The sequence below is a fragment of the Trichoderma aggressivum genome, assembly GCF_033847375.1.
Source record: "Trichoderma aggressivum f. europaeum strain CBS 100526 chromosome Unknown scaffold_016, whole genome shotgun sequence".
NCBI classification, from domain to species: Eukaryota; Fungi; Ascomycota; class Sordariomycetes; order Hypocreales; family Hypocreaceae; genus Trichoderma; species Trichoderma aggressivum.
Window position 1 is genome coordinate 32,029 of NW_026946382.1, and position 23,399 is coordinate 55,427.

The 23,399-nt window shown below is 46.1% G+C and overlaps 7 protein-coding genes across 7 annotated transcripts; 2 read left to right on the forward strand and 5 right to left on the reverse strand.

Moving 5' to 3' along the window:
• Window positions 1-1,972: 1,972 nt before the first annotated feature.
• Window positions 1,973-5,847, reverse strand: Triagg1_4847 (uncharacterized protein; the record flags this gene model as incomplete). Its single annotated transcript, XM_062899295.1, has 7 exons — window positions 1,973-2,377; window positions 2,473-3,063; window positions 3,129-3,395; window positions 3,460-3,558; window positions 3,739-3,802; window positions 3,872-4,265; window positions 4,359-5,847. The coding sequence occupies 7 exons, from the start codon at window positions 5,845-5,847 to the stop codon at window positions 1,973-1,975; spliced, it is 3,309 nt and encodes a 1,102-aa protein (XP_062756028.1).
• Window positions 5,848-6,462: 615 nt separating this feature from the next.
• On the reverse strand, window positions 6,463-7,573 carry Triagg1_4848 (uncharacterized protein; the record flags this gene model as incomplete). Its single annotated transcript, XM_062899296.1, has 2 exons — window positions 6,463-7,327; window positions 7,422-7,573. 2 exons carry the CDS (start codon window positions 7,571-7,573, stop codon window positions 6,463-6,465), a joined length of 1,017 nt encoding a protein of 338 aa, XP_062756029.1.
• A 481-nt stretch (window positions 7,574-8,054) lies between these two features.
• Window positions 8,055-14,182, forward strand: Triagg1_4849 (uncharacterized protein; the record flags this gene model as incomplete). The annotated part of the gene is made up of 9 exons (XM_062899298.1): window positions 8,055-8,188; window positions 8,273-8,483; window positions 8,534-8,659; window positions 8,727-8,972; window positions 9,037-9,160; window positions 9,283-9,645; window positions 9,728-12,323; window positions 12,450-13,689; window positions 13,883-14,182. The coding sequence occupies 9 exons, from the start codon at window positions 8,055-8,057 to the stop codon at window positions 14,180-14,182; spliced, it is 5,340 nt and encodes a 1,779-aa protein (XP_062756030.1).
• A 369-nt stretch (window positions 14,183-14,551) lies between these two features.
• On the reverse strand, window positions 14,552-16,615 carry Triagg1_4850 (uncharacterized protein; the record flags this gene model as incomplete). Its single annotated transcript, XM_062899299.1, has 2 exons — window positions 14,552-16,518; window positions 16,573-16,615. The coding sequence occupies 2 exons, from the start codon at window positions 16,613-16,615 to the stop codon at window positions 14,552-14,554; spliced, it is 2,010 nt and encodes a 669-aa protein (XP_062756031.1).
• Window positions 16,616-17,553: 938 nt separating this feature from the next.
• On the forward strand, window positions 17,554-19,422 carry Triagg1_4851 (transcriptional regulator family: Fungal Specific TF; the record flags this gene model as incomplete). The annotated part of the gene is made up of 2 exons (XM_062899300.1): window positions 17,554-18,973; window positions 19,046-19,422. The coding sequence occupies 2 exons, from the start codon at window positions 17,554-17,556 to the stop codon at window positions 19,420-19,422; spliced, it is 1,797 nt and encodes a 598-aa protein (XP_062756032.1).
• Window positions 19,423-19,589: 167 nt separating this feature from the next.
• On the reverse strand, window positions 19,590-20,798 carry Triagg1_4852 (uncharacterized protein; the record flags this gene model as incomplete). Its single annotated transcript, XM_062899301.1, has 4 exons — window positions 19,590-19,840; window positions 19,915-20,261; window positions 20,370-20,605; window positions 20,691-20,798. 4 exons carry the CDS (start codon window positions 20,796-20,798, stop codon window positions 19,590-19,592), a joined length of 942 nt encoding a protein of 313 aa, XP_062756033.1.
• Window positions 20,799-21,824: 1,026 nt separating this feature from the next.
• Window positions 21,825-22,707, reverse strand: Triagg1_4853 (uncharacterized protein; the record flags this gene model as incomplete). The annotated part of the gene is made up of 2 exons (XM_062899302.1): window positions 21,825-22,434; window positions 22,490-22,707. The coding sequence occupies 2 exons, from the start codon at window positions 22,705-22,707 to the stop codon at window positions 21,825-21,827; spliced, it is 828 nt and encodes a 275-aa protein (XP_062756034.1).
• Between the last annotated feature and the right edge of the window lie 692 nt (window positions 22,708-23,399).

Below are 23,399 nucleotides of genomic sequence, written 5' to 3' on the forward strand. Positions count from 1 at the left end.
TGAACAAATTTTAAGCACACGCGGCAGAACTATACACAGACCAAAGCAATCTCCTTGAGTATAGTGGCAAAAGGCGCTTATGTTGTAACGCTGTACACACTTAATATCCATTTTGTTGTCCTTGCTTCTCTATCCCCCACTCGCCCTCTTACTCTCTTGCCTGTCAACCTGTCTGCGAATTCTGTTTAATGCAAGGATACAACGGCTGAAATAAGCGAGGCAATGTCTCAGTTGAGGTGGCAAACTTCCTTCACATGACCAATATTTCAGCTGCAGGGCGTCACTCAGCTGAATATGCCTCCAAACCTTTCAACTAATAACTCATAACTACTTAATATCCCGCTTCTTATTTCAAATCCTCACTCTGTTAACTTAAGAACACTGCATATCTTTTTTATATTTGCCAAAATACACCATCATAATGCTCTTCCGACTTCTTACCTGGGCCCTTATTACGCCTTTAGGGTTTCAGGCCTATGCTGAACTTACTCCTGCCGATTTAGTACAGGATATTGGTAATATTAGCGAAGTGTATAACGCATTTACCAACTACTTGACTTCTCACGATCCTAATAGCGCGGGCTTTATTACTGTAAGTTCGTCTGCCATCTTCATTTAAAAAAAAAAAAAACATACTTCATAAGGCTAAATAACGATATTTGAAGCAATATTATAGCTATTATGACGAACTCTTTGAAAGTGTTCAGGAGGCCAATGCGGCCAGTATCGATCTTGCGCTCGCTGAATATACGAGTAGGGATGAGGCCAATATGGCCAACGCAATGATCAAAGTCTGTAAAGTGAAAATTTATAAACCGGTTTACATATTGCTAACAGAGGTTTCTAGCTTACTCGTGAAGAAGAATTGTTCGAAGCGGCGGTGAAAGCAAGACTTCAGATTAGCGCACCACCTCCACCGGCAGCATTTGAAATCGTGAGGCTGTATTTCCTGAAGGATATTATGAGTAGCTGTTGTGATAGGCCGCTCTGCAGTCCGGTTCGACTAGATGCAGGCTGTCTTACAGTACTCGAATGCTGTATTTAGAAGTTATATGAAAAGGATGGAGAGATTGGAACGATAAACGCCCTCAGTATGGCCGATCCCATTGCGAATCTAGCACATAGTCAGGTCTCTGTTGCGCCTTGTTGTTATATAGCATCACATCCATGCTTTCATATTGCTGTATCTTTTGCTGTTAACCATCATAGCTGTCCACTTTGCAGTGTTATGTGAAGTTCGATAAATATATGTACGCTACTACAAATACACAACTTCACAGCTCGGAAAAGGTTGCTACTAGTTTGTCTTTCAGCTATTACTCCGTATACGAGACAAAGTTGACAGAAATCAATGCTATTACAAGGCCACCGGAACAGCGCAGCGGCTGGCTTCAATTGACATTTTTTAGGATTGGACTTGTGCATTCACCTATTACTATGTACCTTATTGCCCACCACGACTAATACCCAACTACGGAATGCATCCATGACTCTTTTTTCTTTTTAAAATGTAAAAAGATAACAGACATTCCACTCAAGAAAAGTCCCTGACGGGACCCCGAATTCTCAACTACCTATGGTCGTATGTGCTTGGACGAGGCGCTGGGAGCTCTCATATCGGCCATGATTCTGATTGATTGTGAACCTGAGCATATATATATATATATATAGCCTATATCTCTGGCAAAAATCTTCACAGTGGCACTAGTTGCAACTTGAAAAGAATCCATTTAGGAACAGCTGGAGGTGCCTCCAATACTTTTTTTAGACAAAGATGTAAGCTGTGTCTTATTTAAGGCTCGAATCACATCAATGAAAATGTACGTAACAAGACAAAACCGAATAATATACAAGGTAGAGAGGGAATGAGTTTTAGTTCCTCGACTCGCAGGTCGTTAACTCAGAAATAAGTCAATATCCAGGATGAAACTGTCTACGAAAATGCCTAGGAAGATATTGAATAAGCCGCTCATCACCCGCCTTGCTCCGAGCAAAGCGACTTCACCAACCTCGCGAGCTCCTCCCATTTCAGCCCGACATCCTTGGTCTGTGTAAGCACCTCAGTTGCAGGGTTGAAAGTACTCCATACGGGCAAGTATTTTTTATCTTGCTGATAGTTGCCCTTCTTGCCGATCATATCTAACGCCTGCTTCATCTTCGTCCTATCTTCTAGGTCTTTGGCGAACTTCTCAAATACCTTTGCCTCGCTCATGTTGTTGGTCTCGGTAAACCGACCTTGCACCAGCCTTGCGAGGTACATTATCAGAGATGCTAGGCCCGCAGCTAGAGCTGTACCAGCAGAAGACCCATCATGATATTTGACTGGGCCCTGCAATCTAGGGTTCTGGGCTTCGGCGACCTGGTTGCCTGGGAAGTACTGTGACAGATTAGTCTATACTTTCACTTAAGAGGTTTCCCCCCCTTTTTTAATTATGGGACAAGGAGGTGGCAAGAGAATTGATGTCTACTAACCCAATCAATTCGATCTGGAGTCTCTGTCGTTGGATCCCGCTGGCCGAGCCAGAGCGCCGCGCCGATGCGGAAGATGTGCTCGGATTGCTGACTATACGGGAGTGCCTTCATCGCAGAGGTCTGGATATCATCACTTGCGGAACAGAACATGATAATATCATTTTTCTTGACTTCATCAACAGCCTCTCTAAGATCGGTGTAGGCATCCTTCTTCATCGAATTGGGTGGGCCGCTTTCGTTCGGAGCCAGGCTTGTCCCAGCTGCACCTCGATACTTGATGGTCCATGACACTGAGATGATTTTGACATTGAGGGCAATAGCAGCTCGCAGAGCTTCGGCTGCGCTACGAGCCGAGATGGTTCTTCCCTGGTTGTGAGATATTCCGCAGTGTAATTTGATGACGAAGAGTTCGACCCATGGATTGATACGCAAAATCATATTGGCCATGACGGTTCCATGACCGCCACTGGAACAATGCCACGGGTTCTCGGTTTGCCGGTCAGATGGATGAAAACTGAGACCAGTGACATTAACAATTCCACCGTACATGTCGACACTACCGAGGTTCACTCCATCATCGATCAGGGCAATCTGTGGCCGGATTAAGATGGCATGTAAGCTGGATGTGCTGCAACAAAGAAGTTCCGCCTACGTACCCTGACTCTATCTTTCGGCAAAAGTTTCTCCAAGAGTAGCATTGAGGTCAAAGCGCTACGAAACTTGTCCATAGCGTCGACCCAGACATGCTGTTTCGCAGCTGGATCATCCTCCAGGTAGTCGGATGTCTCTTCGCTGGCATCAATGGTGGCAAATGGATCCCCTATATGATAAGTGAATTCGATCTCAACCACTTTTGAGAATCCTTCTTTCAATGATTCTTCAAGTGCCGTGGGAGTTTTCAACCTGTCTTTATTTTCTCTGCCCTATAATAAATATCCCGTTAGCATGGTCTGAGAGATCTATATTTTTGGGTATATCACAGCTCACCGAAGTTGGGCGGACGAGTTCCACCTTTGGAAATATCTCCTTCAAAGCCTCTTTAAATCGCTTGATAGCTGTCTTCATTCTTTCCGTAGTCTCTAAACCCTAAAATATTGTGAGTACAAGCTGTCCAGCTGCAGAAGTCTACCAGATACACGATGGACGTACTGGTGATGCATGAATGAAGATTTTTTCTACGCCTGTGGTTGTATGCAACCTCGGAATGCCTTCACTACATCCCCAGGACTTCAAAACAGTCTGATTCCCACTCCAGTATAAATTTACTACTTTCACAGTAGGGGCAGCGAAAGCGATAACATCGGTGCTCAGATCAGGCTTGCGCCAATCCCTTAGTTGCTCCGTTAGTCAGATGTACGAGACGCAGGTCCTTCTGATATGATAGAGTCTGTAAACTTACCACGTATGGACACCAATGGGCCGCCTGGAGAATTGATCATCTGCCGAGTCCCGTCCCTGAATTGCTCTCTCAATAGCTGCATCCATATGTGAGGGCGCTTGTCTGTCTTCAACCTCTAATCGCAAAATTTGGGTCACCTTGAGCTCGCGTAGTTTATTGAATACATCTATAAGATCGGTGCGACCAGGCCGAGGATTCTCGAGTGATATACCTCGATCCCTGGGGTCGAGATTGTCTGCTGTCGACGGAACAGTCGGAATGTGACGAATAGCCGGAATACTGACATACGAAAGGGTGGTGCCGAACCCACCAGCCTTCATCCGATCCAAAAGTTCCAAGATCTTCTTAGTCTCTTGGATGCCTCTTGCATCAAAATACAAATTAGTAGCCCAACCTAGGATGGCCGCCATGTTAGCGGGAGCACTTTAATGATTCGATGAGGACTCTAATAGGATTGACCGAGCTAAAGTAACATGAGATAACTTACCCTCGGCACCTCTGCCGTATATAAGATCACGGGCATCTAAGTCTGACCTTGTGCCTGTGTAGTATTTTTTGAGAAAGTCGGATAGGAGTATAGTTGCCCTCTGACTATTAGTCGCTGTGGTCGCTGTAGGGGCTGCGTTCACTCTTGCCAGCTTCGCATCCCCAGCGTTTAGACCGTCATTTGCTTGGGCACTTGGAATTGGTGGTTCTCGTTTCCTACCAGGCGGTAGCATTTGGTGCTGGCGCTGAAACAAAGTGCTGTCTGGGGAAATCTCAGAGGTGGCCGTTTTCTGCAGTCGGTGCCCTTCTGGAAAGGGGCCAGTTGCCATTGAGGAGATGGAGTGATTCATGATCGGGCCATGATTCTTTATGATTTGATCCCCTATAACCTGGCTCCGAATATTCTGTTTTCCTGTCATGGAAATGCCTTGATTCGCGAGTTTCAGCGATTTCTTCAAAGGACCGCTCTCCTCCACTTGGCTCTCTGCTCGGCTCTCCGGTCTTTGGACCTGATTGAGATCCTTCTGACCTTTGGCGGACGAGACGGACTTCTGGTTCAATTGCTCTTTCTGATTCGCCCGTTGTCTCTTTTTCCCCTCTTCTCTGGTGGCAATGACAATATTGCGCAAGTACATAATGGGAGACTCCCTCTCATTATTAAAGAGTGTTTTATTATTGACCATGAATTTATCAGCCCTTATGATTAGGATTTTGACAATATCGGCGTAATCATCGCCCCTGTCGTTGCACTGTTTAACGTGCATAGCATAATGAATTGGTGTGTTGCCTTTACCGTCTGCAGTCGCAAGGGTTTGCGGCTTGGCCTTGAGAGCAAGTCTCCTAAGCTGATTCAGATATAACATATTTTCTTCTGCTGATTTTTGCGGCAGTAAAGTCTTTCCACAGCGTTCGAGAGGCCAGGAGAAAAGGTGATGTATGCAATTCTTCCCCTCATCGTCTTGAAGATGAAGGAAATCTTGAAATTTGTTGCCGAGGCACTCCTCAACACATTCGATGAATTCATCGTTCTCGTAGTATAAAGCCACTTCAAAGACTAGCATTTTATTGACTGCTCCCGAGGATCGAATCTCCTCTGAGTCATTAGCTCGATTCTCAAGGAGATACCCTACCAGCTGTATCCTGACATCTTTGCGAGCCTGGTAGAACTCTTGTTTCGATCTTGCAAGGACATGGAGTGCTGTCAATCGAGTAAGATCCTTGCTATCCCCCCTTTTCTCAGCGAGTGTTTGCTTCTTATACTCTTCGAGAGGCGGAATATCTCCACTTCCATTATTGCTGTCCCAGCATCTTTTGTTTTGCGATAAAAGATTCAACACATCTTTACATTGTTGATCCAGGTCTTGGCTTTTCCATGTCTTTTCTTCCTCACTTATCTCTAAAGAATCGTTGGCCTCCGTTCCAAGGTGCTCAGTTTGGTCCGGCTCATTTAGGTTGAGGGACTCAAGTTCTAGTTCGCCAATGTCAGACATATCTCTCACCGGCGTGCTCACTGAGCCAATTGTTCGAATGAAGGTAAAATACAGAAAGAAAAATGTAGAAGAATGTGGGATGCAAAGCGGATGACTTGGGTTCAGCCGCACCGCCCATTTCCCCTTGATGGGAAAAAAGCGGCGTGAGGGGTTGAAAGTAACTGTACTTTAGATGTACTTATGAATGCGCGATTTTTGTGCCAATTTCTCATGCAATATAATTTGAAGCTGAACGATAACATCAATCCTTCGCAATGTAACGAGAGCGATGTGCCCGCTTTTGGTTCTACAATCCTGCCCCTTGTACACCATAGAAGAGAGCTAGTTAAGGCGATGGGTGTTAATAGCTTTGTATCATAAAGAGAAACGGTTGATACGATGTTTTGATCGAATCACCAAGAAGATTTACAGCATAAAGAATGGTATTGTCCACTCAGGCTGAAGTTCATCGATGGCTCGAAATATTGTTGTGGTATTGCATCTAACTAGAAGGAACGAATAAATCAAACAACATTATTCCAATGGAGCCAAAGACATGGGTCAGGAGTTTGCAAATCTCAAAAACAACCAAAAATGCACTGATGTGACTATCTTTGCGGTGCTTATTCATAGTACCTAAGGTACTGCTGACTTGATTTCTTTGACAACTGTCATCACAGATTGTTCAGCACCATCTTGAGTTAGAACTTGGGGCTTCGAAGCCTTGATGGCATCGTCAAATGTAGAGTAAAAGGTACAGTCCCACAGATTATTTATACCAGAGCTCAAGTGAGAACTTGAGATGAGATTACCTTCCAGCCTGTTGAGTGAAGTGCTTGCCGGGACAATCCTGATGGGATCATCAGGCCGCCGAAATCCCCAGAGTGGTACTCTCAGTTGGCTCTTCAAGTCGGGCTTCACTTGAACAGTAGGATAAAGGTAGAACTCTTCGTCGTTGTCGCGCGTGAGAAGGATACAAGCTCTGAAAAGCGATACTATGCCGCTCATTTGCGAAGTATTCTCTGATAGAGACCACTGGGCAAGAAAACGGTTGCTCCATTCGTCGGCGGGATTATCTCCCACAACTTCAGCTGCGTGGGTTGTGACCTTCTCAACCGTCTTTTCAACATGCACATTGGCATTCCCAGTCACAACGGCTCCGCCTTGGATTCCGGCATCGCCACTGATGGTTCTCGTTACGGTTTCGGTAGTCCTCAGCATAATGTGTTTGGCGTAGGGAGCGACGGCGATGACGGTTGGTCCGAGGCTACTGCTGCCTCTCTTCGCCTTAAACTCAAACGAGATGCTGGCATCCTTAATGCGTGTGGATCGGTGCGACAAAAACTTGAAGTCATATACTAGGAGGGTAGCTGGTATTTTTGAAGTTTCGTCCAGGGTTCCGTGAATGATGGCTTTGGCAACAGCGCTGACGTTGAAGGCAGGTCTCTTCTTCCGACCACCGTAGAATTCGGTGGCCACCTCCCGCTGAATCTCCCCAGGTCTACCGCGGGTATGAAAATCTTCCAAGCAACTTGTCAGCGCTTAACCTGGCTATTGGATTTTTAAGAAGAAATGTGATGAAGATGATTTAGTACTTGCCTCCAGTTTCGGCATCCAAGGTTAATTCGAGCTGGAAAAACGTGGCAGATTCTACCCTCGGTGCGTACTGCGCAATTTCATCTTCTGTGTCGTAATCAAGTTCCTCTCCGCTAACCCACAGTTCAGAATCAAAGTCAGAATCGTCCATTGGAAGAGATTTGGGCAGCCAGACATGGCAGGATTTGCTTGAGAGCAATTTGTTGGGCTCATAGCAGCCTAACCCCTCTTCAATCTGGGTGCAGAGCAAGGCTGGCTTATATTTCGGTGAGAGGGCAATGTTACCCACCCAAGAGCAAGAGGGGCTGCATTGCAGCAAGGCAATGTATTGGCTGCCGTATGCAACCTATTCGCTCCTACTACCATTTAACTTGCTAATGAAGAACTCTGGCCCCCAAAAGGACTTTGTACCAGGCATGTACTTTGAACAACAGCCCCCGCTTCGATAAGAGTAGACGGACGAGGCTTTATCTTCATTCCCTTATCCCCATTCTGCTAGGTTAAGGCAATACAATGATCAACTTTCTCCACCGAAGACTGTAGTTGTCTTATTATTGTATTTCTGAATTGATACGTTTAACTCAAAAGCTTGCTTGGCCTTCTCCTCGTACTCATCTGTCACTATTAATACAATGGAATTGGGCGAAGTTGAACATGATGTTTCAGCGAGCAGCGATAGCGACACAAACTTGGATGAAAGACTTATAAACAAAGCTATAGAGCCACCCTCGGATGGGAATCAAAACATCAATACGCCAGTCACTTAGTGAGTATCCGAGCATTTTCTTGCCCATTGGTTACTATCAATATATTATATCGATTAAACTCTGACATGAGATATTGTGATCAGTGTAGTGCATTTTACCGTCCTGCGTCCAATAGATGATAGACACAAACTCTCAGAGTTCTTTCCTTTGATGGATGAAATAGAGAGGAAGGAGCTTGTGTTCCAGAGTGATCTCTCTAACTTCCTAGCGGGAGACCTCATTGAAGAGTTCGTTCAACAAGAAGCACTGCGTCTTCTTCGTGATGTATTAGCTGCAACACAACTGGGCACCCAGGTTAGTTGTAATAAACTAGTACGGTAGCGCTTTATTAACTTCCAACACAGGATACAAGGAAAGCCATCGTCTTCGTGGCTTATGATCTAGGTGCTCTCGTAGTCAAACAGGCCCTCTCCATTGCTGCGGGATTCCGGAATAAATATTCCAGCATCTTTTGGAACACGTCGACAGTGGTAGGTTCTTTGAATTTGCTTTGAATTTGCCGTTTATCTCTTGAATACCTTAATAAAGTATCTTCAGATCTTCTCCGGTTGTCCGCAGCGGAGCAAGGATATACCGAGAATGACATCGACACTCTGGAAGTTTCTGTCAGGAGTATTAGATGACACCTCACATCGTCTCCTCGCAGTAGAACTAGCCACCGTAGAGAATCTTGCAGATATAACAATTCAGACTAGCGAGGCCTTTATTGGTTCCAAGATTGCCCTACGCGCCTGCATCATACATCTCTGTGCGGGGGAAGACGAGGGAGGAATGATACATTCTGTGAGAAAATTTCTTCTTCTTAATTTCTTTTGGAGAGTTATGGATGGTATTAACATATATCAAGAGTATGGATGCTTTTACTGCAACAATGGGACTGCTTTCAGAAACTGCAATCCAGGAACAGAGCAAGAACGATTTGGCATCACGATTTCCGGGTTTAAGCAGCACGGTTGCTCATAAAATGCAGAGTATGTGTTCTAGCCTTTCATAGGGTTCTCACACGCTGACAAAAAATTGTTTCTTTTTTTTTTAGATGTGGCTTCTCACCCTCATTGGCTACCCATCGAGCAAACTCTTCTGACCCTCACAGCCCCTCCACGAATATCGCAACTTGACCCTAGAGAAGTTGCTACACTTCAACCAGCTCTGGACGCACAAGAACACGTAAACTGGGACAGCTCTCGAGATTCACAGATCTTGTACCTCCAAGGACATTCTCGACGTCTTATACACAGCGTAGCTGATCAAGTCATGCGCAACGGCATAGCCAAACTTCGAAAGGGAGAAGACTATAGCTTCTCATCCTATTTGTACTTCTGCTTTGACTCGCGAGACCCCCAACGGCGTTCTATCCCTGACATGATGAACTCCATTCTAGTCCAAATAATTTCTGACAATCAAACACTTACCATCAATGAAGAATTCCATTTTCTCCAAAATTTGTATCTCATGGGTCAGTGTCTATTTCCTAGCCTCTGCACACGTTAACACCCAAGCTACAGCCCTCGGAATGCTGACTTTTCTACATCTTTTAGGCTGCGGATGGACTGATAAGTCAAGTATCTCATTATTCAAAGCATTTTGGGCTTCTTTCTTCAATTACAAAGTCACTATCATTTTGTATGATTTTGACGAATGCGACAGGGATAGTCGAAGGAAATTCTTAGAATGCTATTCGACCCTAGCGAATAAGATGGAATGTCCGCTTAAGTTGTTGATAACGTCACGGGAGCCAAATGCTTTGGCGGTTGAGCTTGAACGGTGGCCCAGACTTGACATCAACGCTTATATCCCCGACAATTCATCCGAGACCCAAAGCCTGGCAGCTGATTCTATTCGATTCTGCCCCAACGATGATAGGAGACGAGAAATACAGGAGCACTTGCACAGACTTTCCACCATGGGGTCAACTACCCTGGATACTATAATGATGTTTCTTTTTGATCATACAGGCTGGCCACATAACCCATCTGGTCGCACTCTGTATGAGTTCATACGCCTCCTATCACTGATCTCTCCATATGATACACCCAAACAAGCCCTGGACAAGATTCTCAAAGCAGACAAACAGTCTGACCAACTTCGTTGGGCTTTGAGCTGGCTACTGTGGAGCTATCGTCCCCTAAGCTTTAAAGAGCTTGTCACAGCTGTAGAGTACTATAACAATTCCAATGACGCCGGGCCAGAGCCTTCAGTGCAGCATGTTTCAACCCAGACTTCGATGGAGGCTGGAAGACAACTGAGACACTGGCTTCGTATGCTCATTGACTTGAGAGACGGCCAAGTAGCCATCCGTGCTGACATTATGAGCCTTTTCATTGACAACACAGACGACGAATCCTACATATGGAATGAAGTTGCTGATGAGGCGCATCAAAAATTGGCCGAGTTCTGTTTTGCCTATCTAAAGTCAGATAATTCGGTTGTGACGCTCAGTAAGATCGTTCTCCAGCACGAACTCACAATCCAAGAACAACAACAGCGATTCAAAGTAGTCACATCGGTTCTCCCAAAAGATCAAGGACTCTTTCTCTACGCAGTACAGGCGCTGCCTTATCATCTCTCCAAATGCTCATCTGACTATCGTGCACAAGCTCTATCGTTCTTCTTCCATAAATCAACCGCAACTATCTCGACACTTTGGGCGAAGCTTTATTGGGCGATGAGCAACCCCCTATCCCGGACATCAATACCCCCTGAATCAGCGTTATCAGTTTGTGTCGGCTTTGGCTTTCTTAGCTGTGAAAAGTTGAACACTGAAACCGAAAAAATGCGGGTACAATGTATGTGCTCAGCCATCATCGGCGGCAGGGGTAGCGAGGTGCTGAATCTCTTTCGACCAAGAGCGCTCTCGGTCTCCGCATGTATGGAGCTTCTGCTCTCAGCCCTTCAAGCGAATGACCAGACTGTGGCATTAGACATAGTACAGGGTGTGCTTTCTCACTCTGAGTGGAATAATGTTGAACAAAGCTGGCCCCGCTTTGCAATATGGGCAGCCGTATGGTTGAACATGGTAGACCTTACAAAAGCACTTCTTAACAATGGCGTAGGTGTCAACATTACGTCAAGTGTCGAGCCAATGATAGGGTATTATCCTTCAATTCTCTATATGGCATCTTTTCTGAACCATCCTGCCATTGTTGAGACTCTACTTGCTCGAGGTGCAACCTCAGAAGCACCACTATCAACCAAGTATGGATGCTTCCAAGTTGCGGCATACCGGGGCCATGTTGATGTGATTCAAAAGTATCTCAATCATGACTCTTCATATATAAGAGACAAAAAGCCATGTACCGCTCTGTGGGCTGCCTCTGAATGGGGTTGCTGGTATTCTATAAGCGCACTCGTTGATGCGGGCGCAGATGTTAACGAAGTACAGAATGATATTGACCCCTCGACGCCCTTGACCACTGCGTGTCTTATGGGCTATCCAAAAACTATAGAGACGCTTTTGGCCAGAGGTGCCGATGTTAACGCCACAGGTGTCTCCGGAATGAATCCCGGGCTCTGGTATCCTGTAGTCAATGACCCCGACATGGAGTGCGTCCGGGTTATGCTCAGATATAACGCCGATCCTAATCACCCCGACTTCAAACCCCCGCTATTGGTCCAGATGGCATACTCTGACCATGAAACCTCACGTCTTCTCTCTATCTGTAACGCTCTACTCGCTGGGATCCGGCCCATTAATCTTAATGCAACAGATGACAGCGGGCAGACAGCTCTCATAACAGCATCGCGGTATGGCAAGCTGGATCTGGTCCAATGGCTGCTGAAAAGTGGTGCCGATATTGACATTTTGGATGACAAGGAGAAATCTGCCTTGTATTACTCCATTGAAGGGGGTTACGTGGACGTCGTCGCTGCTCTACTCAAGGGAAGAGCACAAATCGACGCAGCCCACGCTTCTGGTGAACCGCCTCTCCTTTTCAATGCTCTTTCTCATCCCAAGATTGTACGACTCCTTTTGGAATCCGGCGCAGATGTCAACCTCACCAACAACTACGGCAACGCAGCCATTAATAGAGCCTCAACATACGGTAGAGTGGAAGTTGCCAAGATACTCATAGAGAAAGGCGCAGACATCAATCACAAGGATAGTGACGGTTGGGCGCCCATATTTGATGCAGTGTAAGCGGAAACTTGATACCTTCACCCGTACGGGGCGTTTGGGTTGTCTGTGATATGAAGAAGACTACCCATGCCTTCCTTTTCAATAACCATGCGAAATACATGTATTAACTGCTTTTGCTATAGGTCCTACTCCCCCAATATTTCCCTCACACGGCTTCTGGCTGAGAATGGGGCACAATTGGATGGCACACTCTACGGCGAGACACTTTTACACCTAGCACTTGGTCAGGATCTTGAATTTCTTAAAACTCTACTTGAGTTCCGCAAAGGTATCAAAATTGATGCTCTTAACAGCTCCGGGATTACTGCAATGCATAGTGCCGTTGACCGAAGCGATGTTCAATACTTAAATGCACTCATCAGGGCAGGTGCCGATATAAATGTGCGGGACACCAAAGGTGAGACTCCATTGCATAGAGCTGCTAAAAAAACCAAGTCCCTTGATCACCTGAGGCTTCTTCTATCTCAGCCGGATATCGATATAGACAACATTTCCTCGACATGGGGTAGTCCACTTTGTATTGCCGCGCGATGCACCAACGTCGAAGGCGTGCGGGCCTTGCTTGACGTTGGTGCCGATTTGAACATCGCCATACCGAACATTCTTTATTCGACACCCTTGATGTCGGTTCTTGGTACACATGGTCGAAGCACAAGGAACGAAGAGATCCCGAAAATAGACGCCATTGCTCGCATGTTCGCCCTCAATCCCTCCAACAAGGCAAATATTAAACAAAGAGTTACCGGCAGCGTTTTTTATACAGCTCTTTCAGCCGCATGCCGTTCCGCCAGCCCTGCTACACTCAAATTTTTGATTGAAGAAGGCGCCGAAGTTCACACAGTAGATCCGGTCTCGGGGAGGTTACCCCTTCATTTCGCCGCCACTAACGGTTTGGACAATTTCCAAGCACTTGTTCTTTCCTATCGCGGTGACTTGATGGTCTCGGATAAAGAGCAGAAGAACTGCCTTCATTGGGCAGCTCAATTTGGGAATCTCAGGACTGTCCAATTCATCATCTCACGACTCAAAGATGAAAAGAGACTAGAGCGCTACGTTAATCAAACTGACAGCGACGGTTGGACACCACTTTGCTGGGCGGCGCGTCCCAATGATCGCGGCTGGGCGAACGCTATGTGCTCGGAGAAGCCAGACTTTGCAGGCGTTGTAAGGACACTGCTCCTGAATGGAGCACAACGAGACGTGTTGTGTACGCTGGGGAATGGAACACACATTGAGAAGCTCACGCCGCTTGATCTGGCTCGGCGGTGCGACGCGGGTGATAATATCATCAGAATGATTCAGTATGGTGTAGATGATCGGGCCGAAGACGAGATGCAGAATGGGACTATTGCTGAAGGGCCAGTAAGGCTATACGCATTGCAGGAGAGGTATATTTGTGACATATGCTTTATTGTGAGTTTGTCCTTTTTTTCTTCTCGATTGCCGGCCGTCTTCTAATTATCATCTCGACGTTATTTAAACTACCTACATATAATTTCCTCCACTTTTCAACACAACCACCTACAATGCGACAATCTGAAGCTAACCAACTCAGCCTGTTTTCGGCATGGCGTTCAAGTGTAATACTTGTGATGACTACGGCGTCTGTACAAAGTGCCTACCTCACGTAAATACATTACACACAAAATCGACACAAGGGGATGATAAGGAACACCAGTTCGAGCAGATAACTGAGTTTCATGCATATCGAGATATGGCCAGCGGGAAGGGAGGGGATGGAGATGGACCAGGGCTTGATGAGCAAGTTACGGGTAATAATGGAGATGAAGACGCAGGAGATGCTTCACCAGAAAGGGAAGAAGAAATTCTGGATTTGGATGATATCGACATTTGATGAGAGATTCAAGAATAGGCGATATATGCGTTGGTCTTCTTTTTCTTCTTCTTGTGCGCAGTAACATTGTCTATTTCCTTTTATTGGCCTAAATGCCCACAAGCCTAGCATGTGAAGTCAGTGCCAGCAGACCTGCTTATTCAATGATAACGGTATATATGCTCTCTCTCTCTTCTGTTTCTTAGCGGTACTTGAAACGTTGTCAAAGTGAGTGAGAGTATGTGGCTAAGAAATCTTACTCGTATTTTTGGCCTGCTACATCTTGAATAACTAAAGAGTTTAAGATTAGGGTCTTGAGAGCGACTGACAATTATCAAGCTATATTAGATATAAGCAACAAGTATGTAGAGAACTGTCCTATACTTGAGTTCAAATAAATGAAAAGCGAACCTCCTCCCGCACCTTGTCCGCCAATTCCAACGCCTCTCTCCTCCCCTTTCTCGAGAAAACATTAAAATAAGCCAAAAAGCTGTTGACTCCAGAACTCGGATGCGCCACCTTCTGCCCACGTTTGACGAAGCAACCACATCGACTGATGTGTTTCGCAAGGTCAGGCCTGCGGACTTTCAGCTCAGCACAGATATCATCAGAATCAAAGATGCCTTGGCAAGAGGATGGAAAGTCCGTCGGAATAAAAACCATGACACATGTGTACTGGGCTCCATGTTTGAATGGCTGAGAAAGAGAGCGAGCGCGAGACTTGTCCGCAACGGCGATGAGCATAGCTAAGCCCCAATAGTCGATTCCGTACGTTGATTCAATGACATGCGAGCCCGTCATACCGAGCGGACGCGGATTTATCTCAATGAGCCAAGCAGTGGGCTCTAGAGCAACGGAAGCAGCGTCGCGAGGGTGCAAGTCGAGAACTCCATCCTGCGTTTTGTAGTCAACCGACGAAGATTCCACGCGGCCTTCCAGATGCATAATGCCGTTCTGCAGGCCGAGCTTGAGTAACGTATCCAGGAAGCTGTCGCGAAGCACATCAATTTCGCGAGCGGGTAGTGCCGATGGGTATACGCTGTTCAGCTCATGGAAGTTGTTGAGCGACCCGACGCTGGGACCGTTGGAGTCGGCGGTTTTGGGGAAATCGTCGCACGCCTCGAAGAAGAGGATCTCGCCATCCAACAAGACGAAGTTTGTATCAACTTCCGGCCCTGAGCAGTATTTCTCTATGACAAACTCGGACCCATGACGAGATGTGTCGATGGATTTGACGGCCGCCGTGAGAGTATCGAGGGAATCAACGCGGAATACTCCCTCTGAGCTCCACCCATTGCATGGCTTGATGATAAGAGGGTAGGGAAGGTTGTTTTTGCTAACAATCTCGAGGGCCTCTTCTGGACTAGAAGCTTGATACGCTTGATGCCCTGCAAACACGCTTGTCAAATACTTGTTCGTAGCAGTGCGCAGTGCATCCGGCGAAGCAGTCCGAAGGCCTAGCTGCTGCGCGGCCTGAGCTACCTGAGTCACATAAGAGTCGCAGAAAGTTACGATACCGTCCACTGGCTTGCCATAAGTTTTCACAGACTTGACGATTCGATCGGCGAAGCCCTCTTCTGGGGGGTCTGTTAGCTTAGTGGGAATAAATGCTTCACGCCAGTGCGCATATTCCGGCCCTTCTAACCAGTGTCCTGAGTTGTCCAAGGCCACCATATTAATGCCAAGAGCTCTGGCTGCGAGATAAATGGTCGCCGCTGTACCACTATTATCGGGGTGCGCGCGAGTCCCTTCTACTAACACCAACGTTCGACGTCGAATGTTCTCGGGCGATATCCAGGGGAATGAGAGCCTATTCTCAAGCTCGTCTTCCACAGCGAGAGACAGTGCTTCAAGTTCATCATCGGATTCCTTCTCAGAATCATGGTGCAAGATCAAGCCAGCTGTGGCAGCCGAGAAGAGTGCCACAAAGTTGCTGCTGTCTGAGGGCGTAATCGCCGAGCCGCTGTAGCTCTCAAGAGGCTCCGCGAAAGACACTCCTGTTTCCACAAATTGAGAGTCTCTTAGACGCAGAGGAATTATGTCCGACCGCACGATATGTCCCTTTTGCAGAGGAACGATGAGCTTCACCACACGTCGAGGCCCTCCAGAGGATGCGGCCGTGGCGCGAAGACATTGGAGGAAGAACTGAAACGCCGTGGCCGAGCCAAAAGATTCGGGAGAGATTCTCTGGCTCGAATTTTCATTGTTGAGATGGATATCATAAGCGCTCTCAAGATTGTTAAAATGGTCGGCCGCAGTCGACGAGTTAATGTGCTCGAAAACAATGTCCAGCGACTGCCAGAGGCTTTTGTTGATTGGCTTGTTCAGGAGACGCCATGAGCATTCCAAAAGTAGCGCTATTGCATATTAGTGGAGGGGTTATTGCAAGCTGAAGTATGGACATTTCCCACTTTCATCGTCTGTCGACCGAACTTGAATCTTTTGAGGAGCCATCATAGCAAACTCATGTGAAGTACAAATCCATCAAGAACAGGAGCTGTATTGACGTTATATTTAAATATTCATCTTCTTTCTCTCTTCTTACAACGGTTGGGGAGTAGACCAAAAACACAATCGGCTCACCCGTGTTTATCCGGCGACAATTTCAAGTGATTTGTGTGACTCACCGATCGTTGCTCAAGAGGATTTGATGGGGTAACTGTTTTACCAATCCCAATCCTACATGTTGTCACACTCTCACTATACGAGCTCTGGCTAGTAAATGACTGCTCCATACATTTCGGGGTTGTGGCCAAAATAGTTTACCTACGTGTTTCTCTCCTATACGAGTATTTCCCCTTTCTCTCAAAAAGCCGAGCCGTAATATCACAAAACATATAAAGCAGAAAGTATCGAGTCATCATGTTATTCACATGATCCTCGTTTTAGAAGCTAGCCGTATGAGGGACCGATGTTTTACTAGTGAAACCAGAGCAGACTCAGCTAATATTAGCTGTGCTCTAGATTTCCAGATTTCTTGGAAAGAAGCAAGTATAGACTAATGGTGTATCTAACATGGAGTTATGAGAGAGATGTCTAGTTGATCGACTGGGGGTCGCGCTTGTTGGGCAAAACGTCAATTGCACAACCACATGGCGCGCCGGTAACTGCGGGATAAGCCTGTAGATGAATATCGGGGCATCGCAGAAGCGCAATTAAACCACTAGACGAATTAGTAATGGATGTGACTATGGCATACGAAATCCTCCTATGGTCTCATTGGTACCTCATAAACTCGCAAGTAAGCGTACTTGATAACAAACTCTGGCCAATGCTATTTCTCTGGTATGGATACAAGTCGCTGTCTTAGCTCTTAATCTCGCTGTGACTAACCTTTGCAGATCTAATATTCATCAACTTGCGGTGAATTCACTCCTCACAGAATTTCCATCATGGTCCGCTCGGACAAGAAATGCGATGGGTGTTGGACATGTCGACTTCGCCGAAAAAAATGCGATGAAGCACGACCTGAATGCGCCAATTGCACTGGACTACAAATTACTTGCCATTATGGCGGGCTGAAACCCGATTGGCTTGATGGAGCTGAGAAGCAAGAGGCTATGGCTACCAAAATCAAATCTCAGATCAAACAACAAGCCGGCTATCGTCGAGAGAGACATCACGCTTCTGCAGTATCCATGAACTTTGCGGCGACCGCCCAAGGAAGGGAAGATTCCGAATTCGTCAATCTCATCCCGAGACATGACCTCTCTTCAAATGAACCGAGATCCCATATTGATGCGACGTGGCCAAATGCGGCAGTCAAATTAGGATACGATAGCCAAGACTCGATTAGAGTCGACCCGAGTACACACAAAGTTCCCGAGACTCTACCAGGATTCAACTTCGCAAGTAGTCCCCAGTTGGAGTCCAGGCCTGGCTTAGAGACGCTCTCGTCTTGGGGAGAAGATGAGATGAACCATCTCATGAGATACTTGGATCATGTGTTCCCGTTTTTATTCCCATTCTACCGAACCAGTCTGCTTGATCCCGGGCGCGGTTGGATCTTCCAATTTGTTGCACAGAGCCGAGTCGCTTTTCATTCAGTAATCGGTGTAAGCGCTTATTTTTTCAGCGTTGCTTTAAGTGAAAAGTATTCAGGACGCGAGCATGAAATGTGCAAGACAGTAGTCTGGTCCAAACTCATACAACAAGCGGATATGTGCTTCGATATGTTGCAACAGGATATACAAGAGCTGAACGATCGGGGCGATGAAGCAGATCTGTTAGATAAAGTGCGAGTCATGGAGAGTATTGTCCAATTTCTCATTTTCGAAACAGCAGTAGGAAGGTCGGCCAACTGGGGTAATCATTTATCGCCTACCGTCGCTCTCTTCCGGGACATATTACAAAATCACGGTGTGAACAATTCAGTATCTCCATTAGTCGATATTCTGAGCAAAATTGCTCAGCGTCCGTTGTATGCCCTCAAGAAAGACCATTATGTTTGGGACAACAGACAAGAATGCTTTCGGTTCTTCGCCGGTATTCTTCTCTTCATTGACATTATAGCGAGCACCTCTCTCGGATGGCCACCACAGCTACTGGAGTATCATCCACAGTTTCTCACCAACGCAGATGATGGAGAATATATTAAGGGTGAGACTACTATTCGGCTATCTCGACTTGTCGGCTGTCACAATTGGGCCATTCGTGTCGTTGCAGAGATCTCAGCCTTGGATGCCTGGAAAAAGGAGAACCAGAGAACGGGCAGCTTTTTTGGGACAGAATTGGCTGAACGTGCACGCCACATTGATCAAATTCTTGAGGAGGGTATGTCACATGTGGATAATGATCGCACCACTGATACAGGTACGTGACGCTCTGCTGATGCTTGCCGACTGCATCATCATAATTTGCATCTTATATCTGATGTTTTCTCAGTAACGTCGACAAAGATCTGGGCTTACGCGGCAAAAATATACCTCGCCGTAGTTATCTCCGGGTGGCAGCCAATGTTGCCAGAGGTGCGGTCTGGTGTAGCACATGCGCTTCATTTATTACAGACAGTGGTTGGTTCCTCACACTTGCGAGTACTCGCCTGGCCGCTCTGTGTCGTTGGTTGCATGGCTGAGCGCGCTCAGGAGCAACCCTTTCGAAATCTCTTCTCCGAGTTGGATAAGACCGCTTTGATTGGGATATTGGGCGAGACACTTCGCGTCATGGAGAGCGTTTGGAAAAATCGAGGAAACATGAGCAGCGAAATGTGGGATGTAGAGGCATGCTTGAATGTTTTCGGCACACCAGTTCTACTGGCGTAGGGGAATTCCAATATGGATCATGCTTGGCAAGAAGGGTGGATTGCTTATATTCTACCTAGTATCGTATGAAACTAATGCTGAGCAAATGTAACCCTCACACTTAGCTAGGCAACAATCGCGGACGACGAATGAAGTATGGATGATCGTGGAATGTCCATTCTTTCCATCTATTTCCCCTTCCAGACGCCCAAAACTTCTTCCACCGTGGTTGTTTTGACTTCAGGAAATACCTTGTTGAGAGACTTCTCGGCCGGTGTATCAAACAAACCGGCAACGATATATTGGCCGAATTTAGAGAAATATGCCTGCAGGATGTGTTTCGGGAAATGTTCGTACTCCGCAGCGTTGGAAGGCAGCTCAGTAACTTCACCCTTGTCGAGCTTCTCCACACTATCATAGGTAACGTTGAATTTGGACCCTGATTTTATTTTTATTGTTAGCATCACACACAAAGAGATGTTCCAAAACGGTGTCCAGAGTTGGGGAGCTTACCGGTAGCTTCTTCCACCAACCCTAAAAACTGATTCAAGGTCACTTTATCACTGTAGCAAAACATTTCTTTTTCCCATTTCGGCAAATCGAGCGCCTTGACAACAAAGCTAGCTACGTCTCGCGTATACGTAAACGAGACGAGATCGTTGCCAGTGCCCGGGATGACTGCCGCCTTGTTGGCAATGTCAAAGATGAAAGAGACTTGTTCCGAAATATGAGTCTCTATGTACGGCATTCCATAATAGTCAAGGAAGTAGCCATTGTAGAATCGTGTCCATTCAAGATTGCTTTCGCGGAGTTGCTCAATCGAGGCGAGACGCACTTGATGTTGTAGCAAGCGTAGGCTTCTTCGAATCCATTAAATCCATGTTAGCGAAGTGTTATTTAAGCTAAAATTAAAATAATGGTATACAATACAAAAGAAAAAGAAAAAGATGGTAGTTGGGGATGCTTACTTTTCCTGAGGTGTAGGTACGCCCCATTCGCTCTGAATGAAACGCTTTGTTGGAGATGACTTCGTAGCTGCCTTTATGAGGTTCACTTCAGACACTCCAGATTCGGGAGTTATCACTTTAATGGCCGATATTATGGTGTGCACATTGTGTTCCTCCAGAATATTGGCTACCGCATCGATATCATCGTAGTTGACGTTGATCAGAGGAGGGGCGTTAGGGGACAAATCTTTAGGGGCCTTGCAATGCATTCATGTCAGAAGGAGATTCTTAGTAACAATAGAGCAGGAAGAACCAAGTGGCCAATGAGACATGTTTACTTACCCCACGAGCAAGCACGATCACTTTGTACTTTGCGGTAGCGACGAGGGCGTCACTGATAGTCTTACCAATGTTGCCCGTACCACCAGCGATTGCAATTGTAGTAGGCATGATGTTTGAGGATGAAACCACTTCGGGGTTATATAAAGTGCAATATTTGAGTAAAAGAAAATTGTACATGGAATCGAGTAACTGTACTGGAGAAGCTGCTGCTGGATTTGTTCAGTTACTGAGGCCGATGTGGTTCTTTATATACTTGTTTCTCCTCCCAGAACCCCCGTTGGCACTACTTCCCAAACATTACGAATAAGTTCCAATTTGTCATAATGTACTTTATTTCTCCTTGGCTCAGAGTTGTAACGGTCTGATGGCTATCATTTACATCGTGAACAACTGTGAATTTCCTGATTTAGCATGTCTCTTCTTCGCTAGCCTTCATCGGGCGTGCCGCGCGCAGAGCTAAGAAAGGGTTAGGACAACGACCTTAAACCCTTCTAGTAGCCCGCGCGGCGTAACAGAATGGTCATAGGATTATCCATGGGACAAGCAAGGATCTAAGTGAAGGCAGTATACCAGTAAAGATACTGGACAACAGTTGCTAAAAACATTGTAGGAATGGTGTGGAGACTGTATAAATGGGCACGATGGCTCTCTCACAATCTGACGCCTTAACGGGCAATGACAACACCCCCCCTGTGACCCCCCTTTACACCCGCTGTACTCCGTAAATAACAAATAATAATGCATCCCCTATTTTCTCGTGAGAAAGAACCTCTGAACACTTTAAAAAGACTGTAGCCGACCAATCAGAGTTCGATAGGTAGTCAAATTACATAGGTATGTAGTCAAATTATCTTGTAAGCGGCAGTGTTGAGATTTTTCTCAAGATAAACAGCCATATATGACACTTAGAGCGCAATTGGCTAACGTTCGATGCTACAATAGCATGAACAGCGAGTACAGGACATATATAGGTAGGTGCGTACCAAAGCATCAATGTCAGCGATCGTATATGGCATCGAGGAGACAGCCATATAAGTGTGGGCGATACGGTCGCAGAGACGCATAAGTTTCTGTGGTGTTGACTATTCACATGAGCTACATTTCTCATTTGCCTATAAGCAACGATGCCCGATACTACTCTTTAATTCCAAGTTGAGAAATACGTGTCATAATTTCTGCAGCGTCAGAGAACTTGTTTGTCCAACACCCCGTGATAATATCCCCCCCAAAAAGTCCCTCAACTTCGGGGAAGATACCATCAGCAAAGCAACGATCTACTTTTGCATTATATTCCATCATCTCCTCACTAGAAGTCCACTGGCCAGTAGTCGAACGAAATGGCCAATGACCCGTCATGATGGTATACAAAACAGAACCGAGGCTAAAAATATCAGCGGCATAAGTTGGTTCCCAAGCATCATTCGGGTTATGAAAACCAGAATCGGGAAGTGTTCCGCCAGAAATCTGGAGGTCTTCGCAAGTTGATCCGCCAAAGTCGCAGAGGCGTAAGTCAAGTGACTGAGACGATGTGCAGTCAACTAAGAAGTTGTCGGGTCTTAGATCGCTATGCATAACTCCCTTGCTGTGAATGAACTCGATGGATTCAATAGCCTGAATGAACCATTTTTGGCGAAGAGTGGGTGTAATTTCGTTGTCATGCTCATATAAGAACTTCTGAAGACTTCCGTGGCTAGCCTCTGCAAAGAGCAATCCGGTCGGGAACTCGGTGTACGAGCCCAGAAATCTAAGAACACAGAGTAAATACAACTAAAAACCCCATAGGACAGTGGGAAACGGACTTGACAATTCTCGGATGCGTGCCGAGCCTGTCTAGGATCTGCTTTTCGACAATGTAGTGGTGCTCCACAGTGTCTCGCTTTCGTACAATCTGATCAAATCCCATCTTAACGGGAGCTTTCAGGATGATGCCAGGCCCTATACGGAAGAACAGAGCAGTCGAGCCCATGAAACTTTCAAAGGGTAGCATAATCAGCTCGGTCGAGTTCATATCAGGCATCCCGGCGGAAGCTCGTATGCTGTTCGTTTAGCCAAACGCCAGTGAGAAGCCAAGCCGTCTTTATGAGATTTCCGATGATTAAAAAGAGAAGATTAGGACGGTGCACAGAGGTGACAGTATGATGAATTTCGGCTGGGGTATTTAATCATCATTCAATTTTGAGAGTGTGACTAACGCCATCAAGGTGCACGGTTACGCGTGGGATGTTTGCAAGATGCGCACTCCCGAGACAGCCTGCGGCGCAAATTAACGAAATGTAACTACAAATCTCCGGGCTTTTCTAGGGATCGAAAGACATCAAGTTTAATTTTGGGGGCACACGTAACTATTTAGCACTCCAACAACCGCATGAAGTATAATGGATTGCCCGTTGCGCGATGTATTCATGCGGTTACCTTTTCTACATCAAAATATCAGAAGATTGTATTGCTCAGAAGCAACGTCATGTCTCAAGGCCTGGCCTAGTTGATTGCTTGTAAAAAGTAAATCATGTCATATTGATTACTAAAAATAAGAACTCGATGTACAAAAAACATACAACAGCCGGTGTTGGTAGGTACCCATCGCAATTTGCTTTACTAGCTTGTCTATGGAGAGCAAACGGGATCCCGAATTTTCCTTCGCCTATGCTCGTATGTATTTAATAGCGCCCTTCATAATAGTTAAGCTGATAAAACGGGTTATAAAATCAG